This window comes from Electrona antarctica, assembly GCF_951216825.1.
Source record: "Electrona antarctica genome assembly, chromosome: 6".
Lineage (NCBI taxonomy): Eukaryota > Metazoa > Chordata > Actinopteri > Myctophiformes > Myctophidae > Electrona > Electrona antarctica.
The window spans coordinates 47,016,629-47,024,128 of record NC_136811.1 but is presented as its reverse complement, the minus strand read 5'-3'; the positions used below and the strand labels follow the sequence as shown (position 1 = coordinate 47,024,128).

General features: G+C 45.1%; 1 protein-coding gene across 1 annotated transcript in view; it reads right to left on the bottom strand.

The window, feature by feature from the left end:
• The window catches only part of itga8 (integrin, alpha 8), a 99,659-nt gene that overhangs the window by 23,471 nt on the left and 68,688 nt on the right, over positions 1-7,500 (bottom strand). Inside the window, exons 17-19 of the mRNA XM_079503792.1 lie at positions 7,194-7,325; positions 5,780-5,847; positions 4,013-4,160 (exon numbers count right to left, since the gene is read on the bottom strand). Of these exons, the coding sequence (XP_079359918.1) occupies positions 4,013-4,160; positions 5,780-5,847; positions 7,194-7,325 (348 nt within the window). The remainder of the gene's footprint in view (positions 1-4,012; positions 4,161-5,779; positions 5,848-7,193; positions 7,326-7,500) is intronic.

The following is a 7,500-nucleotide window of genomic DNA, read 5'->3' as shown; positions in this document are numbered from 1 at the left end:
AAAGATACTGTATAAGAGTATAAGATAGGAAACTGTTGCCGGGGATAGCAGATGGACAGTGGCAGTTATCCTGTGTGCATTGATTACCTCAATGCATAGCAGGTGTTAGTTTAGCCTTTTATTTTCCAACCCCCGCTCCCCCATCTCATAGTTTTATTTTAAAGCAGGTTTGCTGATTTAGTTTAGTTTAAATTTCTTGAAAGGTCTCCGTTTTTTCCACATCTAGTTTTTGGAGAGGAGAGGGGAACAGAAGAGAGAGTGACCACAGATAAAATGGACAGCAAAGAAAGAGCTGAGGAGAGGTTAGAGTGAAGACGCAGGGGAAGACAGGGGAAGGGGGAGAAATGCCATCACAAGAAGGAGGAGGAGGAGGGGGCAGAGGAGGAGGAGGGGGAGGAGGAGGAGGAGGGGGCAGAGGAGGAGGAGGGGGCAGAGGAGGAGGAGGGGGAGGAGGGGGCAGAGGAGGAGGAGGGGGAGGAGGAGGAGGAGGGGGCAGAGGAGGAGGAGGGGGGGCAGAGGAGGAGGGGGCAGAGGAGGGGGAGGAGGGGGCAGAGGAGGAGGAGGGGGCAGAGGAGGAGGAGGGGGAGGAGGGGGCAGAGGAGGAGGAGGGGGAGGAGGAGGGGGCAGAGGGCAAGAGGAAGAGAGGAGAAGAAGGAAGAGGGTGATGAATGCTTTGACAGAGACAGCCTCATCAATCAAACAGCCCCATTACACACTCATTAGCACACATGCACGTGCATTATGTGTGTTAATGCACATGCTAACGCACACACACACACACACACACACACACACACACACACACACACACACACACACACACACACACACACACACACACACACACACACAAACACCCTCTCTCTCTCTCTCTCTCTCTCTCTCTCTCTCCTGCCTATCTCTTTGACCCCATCCATTTCCCCGGTCACTAATGTAGCTTGTAAATCATAATGGAGCTGGCTGGGCCGCTGCCAGTAAAGCGTGAGTCCGGATAGCGCCTGTCTTAATCACACAAACAAACACGCGACACAGCCGCCGCATGGCAGGATGTGCTGCCTGGAACAGTACAGTAAATACAGTCTGACAGTCTGAAATGACTCACTTCCTCACTTCAACACGTGGCCCTGGAGTTGAAGAAGTATACGGCACGTTTGTGTACAACTGTCTTACCTGTGTCGCTGTCTCGCCATGTTTTCTTTCTGTACATTGCTTTGTTGCTTTTAACCACTTTCACCTAGTGCTGCACAATTAATCGAAAAAAAAGATGGAGCTCTAGATTCAGACACCTCTGCGATCTCATTTCTAAATTTGAGCAAGAATCGTGCAGCACTAGTTAGTTGGCTGTCCAATTAATTTAGTTACTCTTATGTTTTTTTCTACAAGTGAGAGACTTAAGAGAGGTTTAAGTCAAGCACTTTGATGTTGTCTGTTTTTAAGCCACAGTAGTTGGCTCCAGGCGCCACATTTTATTTTGAATGTAGAAATGTTCAGCCACTACAGACTAAAGACAATGAATATTTTCATGGAAAAATGTGGAATCGTGTGAGAATCGTGATCTCAATTCTTGTGGAGGAAAATCGAGATTCACATTTGCGCAAGAATCGGGCAGCACTACTTTCACCCTGAATTTGAAATAAGTTAAAAAAAGAAAAAGAAATCTCCCCACATGATCTATCATGATACAAAAATAGCAGATCTACTGTTTTTGGTATTTCTTGTAGAATAAGTATGCAGGCCTTAAGTACTAGCCTTTGACAAGCCTTCAAAAACACGTCAGACAGTGTGATCCGAATAAAATAAGTTGTGTCATTATTCCTCTATACCTACATTTCCCCAGGGAGTCTGGGTATTCAAACCAGCAACCCTACAGTCACCTGTGGGCCTGGCTGCTCCTCTATAAGACCACTGCTCTCTATCTCTCTAGTTGCTAATGTAGTACTGTAGAGAGAGGTTTAAGTGGCTCTCAACCGCCATTTAATTGTCTTGACCGAGGGCACAATGATGGTAGTTTTAGTGAGAGGGGAAGTTGTTTGTCACTCTACTTCCCCAATTCCCACATGGATATTCCCAGCTGGTGTGGGGATCCGAACTGGTGACCTTGCACAACCCTGCAAAACGCAGCTGCAGAAGCAGATGTAGTAATGTATCTATAGCTAATGATGTGTAGACAGAACGCAACATACCTGTCAACAGTGCGTGCTATCCGCAGGACAGTTCAATGAAACACTCAAATAAACTCAACCACAACATCAGTTAGATCTTCACAGGTTTCAAATCTTTTTCAACTTAAACTTAAAGTGTAGTGTACACAACAGTGTGATTCGAGTCTGGCTTATTAGCCAGGCTAGTGCCCTATAGACAATAGTAGAGATATTGCATACAACTTACAGCTGCTTCCATTTGATGATCATCATGCCGGTCGGCTTGGAAGTGTCTGTTTGGGTGTAGCTGGTTGCAATATTATTTTAAAGTGAATTTGTTACATACCAAATTCATTATTGCGTACGGACGTATTATTGCTATCTAAAGTCTAAAATATGATGTACTGTATATGGGTTGTTCATAATGGTATGGCTGTTTATAGGATATCAGATATATGGAGATTAGTTAATTGACAGTAAATTGCTAATCTGTGTTCTGGGTGTGGCTCACCCGTTGAGGAGTCTCGGTTGTGACTTGGAGCTGACTAGTACAACACTAAGGGAGAGCTGCCAGGAGTTCTTAGTTTGTTGTGTTGATTTAGTTTAGCTTTTCAAGTGTTCATTTAAGATTTTGAAGTTATTTTGGCCAGCCTTATTCGCGATATTGTCTTGTCTGCCTAGGCTCACTGTGTATTATGCTGCACTGCTATTTATTAGGTGTTTGTGGAGGGAAATAAACCCCTGCATTTGAACTGTTCTTGGAGCCTTGACCATCGGCCAACTTTACATTACCATTTACAGCAATTGGGAGCAGGGTTTTAAGGACAACTGGTTTGAGAATTACTTAAACGCTTTAAGAAACCAAGCCAAGAATTATATTTAAAGACGGAGAGGTCACAGTACACACATTCTATAGGCTTCTTCCTCTGCACTGGGATGCAAACTGCAGCCGAAAGTTTGATGGAATGCATTTTTACACGTGAGTGCATTGACTTCTTCACCTTTGCAAATTATGAGCGGGTTCTTTTGCAACCTGCCTTGCCTTGCCTTGCATATAATCAACCATGAGTTCATATTGACAGAAGAAGCAATGCAACTACACTGAGTTCATATGGACAGATTTAGTAATGTCAGTTTTAAATCAAAACGGGTGCACGGTGGCGCAGTCGGTGAAGACGAAGTGCCTCAGTATTCATCTCCCTGTACAGTCTGCGTCACCACAAGCACACTTTTGTTTTGTTAGTAAAGACCGTTTGTTTTTTGCATTTTCGGAAAATGTTAGCCACAGAATAGGATAGTTTGGCATGTGTTCATATGGACAGATGTAGTAATGTTCTATAGTTAGTTATGTATTCCTATAAGGACATGTGGAAGGTGCTTCAGTGATGAGCTCACATCTGTTCTAAAGCCATCTCTATTTTCAGCATCAACCCTATTGGCACCGCACATCAAACAATGAGCACTGATCGCAAACACATGCGAATATAGGATGTTTGTGTGAGTAGGTGTGTGGATGAACGTGTGCGTGGCAGTTGTGTGTGTGCGTGGGTGTGTGTGACGTGTGTGCGTGCGCGTGCATGCAATAAGCGGAAATACATATCGTCGCTGTCGGACAGAAACCTTGTGCATCCGATTCCTAACCGGAAATGGATCCAATGTATGTTATTATTTAGTCAAAAGCTTGTTGCTAATACTTTTGATTAGTTAAATATTTATAATACTTTCAAACTGGTGTCCTCACTATTATAGGCTAGATAGTGAAAATAGCAGCTCTACATGTGTCACATTTTCAAGTGTGTGTGTGTGTGTGTGTGTGTGTGTGTGTGCGTGTGTGTGTGTGTGTGTGTGTGTGGTACAGTACGTGCACTCACCTCCACCCTGCGTTCCACCCCTATATAGTCGGCCTCTGGGGGCAGCAGAGTGTGGAGCTCTGTCTCGTACGCCCCCTCGCCTCTGTTCACCACACTGATGGTCAACATCAACAAGTTATCATCACCTATCACCAACTCTGAACGGTCCCTGAGAGAGAGACAGAGAGAGAGAGAGAGAGAGAGCGACAGAGAGAGAGAAAGAGACACAGAGAGAGAGAGAGAGAGAGGGGGGGGGGGGGGGGGTAATGATTCAGTCAGAAAGTCGTTCATGTCATTGGTGAAAATGGCAGCCGACATGGCACTGCATCATTACATGGAGACATGGATAGATATTTATCTCTCCTTCACTATTTCACACACTATTGTGTTCATCAATAAATCACCCTTCCTGCTGAATCGAGCATAAACAGTATTTCTTCTAATACGAGGGCAGGTTATCACAGTCGTCATTTCATTTGAGGTTTTCTGATGTAAATAAAATAATATATATATATGTGTGTGTGCGCGCCGCGCGCGTGTGTGTGTGTGTGTGTGTGTGTGTGTGTGTGTGTGTGTGTGTGTGTGTGTGTGTGTGTGTGCATGTGTGCATGCGTGCGTGTGTGGCCCCTTTTTCACCAGGGTTGAACCGGTATGGTTCTTCTTTTCATTCATTTTCAGCAGAAACACTCTGAACAGTTCAGAGTGTTTCTGCTGAAAATGAATTGGTTCAGATTGAACACCTAAAAGTTGGTTCAGAACTGGAACAAAGAAATTGCCGCCGTTTCCGTGAAAGCACCAAGGTTCCAAGAATCTAGAACAGAACCAGTTCTAGAACCAACGTTCTTTTGGTGGAAAAGGGACTTTTGTACACATGTGTGTGCAGTCTGACATGTTTCCTGGTTCCTGGTTCCTGTCCAAGCTTCCACCCCATGGAATGCAATACCCATGACCCCAACGCTAACCTACACAGACGGCACTGTGTGTGTGTGTGTGTGTGTGTGTGTGTGTGTGTGTGTGTGTGTGTGTGTGTGTGTGTGTGTGTGTCAGTCAGTAAAAGGTGACAGGGTGTTTGTGTAGTGCTACCATGGCGACATCATACAGCTGGAAACACTAGAGGCTAACACACACACACACACACACACACACACACACACACACACACACACACACACACACACACACACACACACACACACACACACACACACACACACACACACACACACACACACACACACACACACACACACACACACACACACACACACACACACACACGTCTCTAATGTAAGCAGCTTGAGAATAAACTTTGCTCCTAGCGTGAGGATAAACAGACGTTCTCTTGTTCTTTAGGGGTGTGTGTGTGTTTTTAAGTGTATGTGTTTTGTTTTGATGTGATAATCATATATTGTTAATCTATTGTGAACCACTAGGTTGATATTGTTTGACAGACAATTTCATGACAGTCATGCCAATTAAGCATCTTCGAATTAAGCTGTGTTTTAAACACTCTCTGCCTTGCGTCCCTATTTTGGGCAGGTCATTGCAGGCGAAAAGTCAAACATTTTCAACGTATTTCAAAATGTGGCTAAAATAGCCGCTGTACAAACTCACATGAGCTTGTAGATCTGCCATTTTCACATCACAGTAGATAGGGTTACGTTGTTATGCTGTGTGAGCATTTGTGTCCGCGCATGTGTGTGAAAGTCGAGAGCATTTGTGTGTATGTGTGTGCGCGTGTGCACATGTGTGTGTGCGTGCGTGTGTGCGTGCGTGCGTGCGTCTCACATGCTAGCGGAGAGCTGCAGGTCAGGTATACAGTTGTTGTCGTCTCCACAGTCCAGCAGGATGTAGGCCTGAAAAGGCACACAATCACACCTTGTTATTGTACTGTCATCAGATCAGTGCTACTTATATCACACCTTGTTATTGTACTGTCATCAGATCAGTGCTACTTATATCACATAGCCAGCCTGTATTTGCCCTGGATAAGAGGGCTGATGAAATGACAGAGAGGGTGATAAGCGTGTTCTGACGCCATAGCACCTGACCAATCAACAATATGAAGCCATTATCTTCCGTAGGGGTTCTCTCTCTCTCTCTCTCTCTCTCTCGCTCTCTCTCTCTCTGTCTCTCTCTCTCTCTGTCTCTCTCTCTCTGTCTCTCTCTCTGTCTCTCTCTCTTCTTCTTTCGTTCTATTTACTCTGCAATTTTGTCATTTTCAATTTCCCCCGATGTGTGCAGTCCCTGTTACTGCCAAGTGCCAACCCCCGACATGTCTCCTCCGATACATGTGATGTGGCCAGTCGCTTCTTTTCACCTGTCAGTGAGGAGGTTCACCTGGAGGGCAACACAACTGTGGGGGTGGGGGTGGGGGGGGGACCTGTAGGAGTACTTAGTGCAGCCTTCCCATGCTGGCTTCCCACCCACGAACACAGCCAACTGTGGTCATTGGATCATCCAAGCCGGAGGCAGCGTGGAGGAATCGAAGCCCATTCTCAACGGTGGTGGGCAGAAACGTAACCCCAGCGCCGCCTGGACCGCCTCGCACTGTTTTCAATCAACTCCCTCCCTGGGCTGATGGGAAATCCCAGCGGGACTACCTCTTCGTTCGCCAAGGCGGCTTTCCACTGTGGAGCGCGGAATCTTGGATGTTGTTCAAGTTCTACTTAAGCCACACAGCAGCTTTTGACAGAACGTCAACCCAACTTGGCAGAGTCAGGGTCCAGCAATGAGACGCCATGCAAGTACAGGCGTGTGACAGTTATTGATAATAGTGATGAGGGTTCATGTTAAACTAACATTGAATTACGTGGATTCATATTCTAATTATATACTACATGATATCATTCAACCTTGGGGCACAGCGGTTGGATGTACTCTAACAATGAATGCTTGAATGTTAGATGTATTACTTTGATTTCATGGTTGTATTGTAATTTTGTGTGAACTGCTTTGTTCATATATTTGTCATTTTATTTTGGACAGTTACACACAGTATAACCATGTCTTTGAAGGGGATCACCATTATCGCATACCATTGTACGCACGCACACACACACACACACACACACACACACAGACACAGACACACACACACACACACACACACACACACACACACACACACACACACACACACACACACACACACACACACACACACACACACACACACACACACACACACACACACACACACCTGTTCCTGAAGGAAGGTACTGCTGTAGTGGTTAAGTACAGGTGGGAGGTCTGCAGACTCAGTGGGAGGAGCCAAGCTGTAGTTGAGAGCCAATGAGATGGGAGTTAACTTGTCCCTGAATTCATCGTCTTCCTGGAGAGAGAAGAGAAACATCTCATTCAGAAATAACATGAAATTAAATTAGCAACATTTACAACCACAAGGTATTGATTAAGTCGGTTCTAATAGAATAATCAAGAAGCAGGTTGTATTTTATATATCAACGAATCGACACAAAAAAATATTTTATAATTGACTAAACCGATTT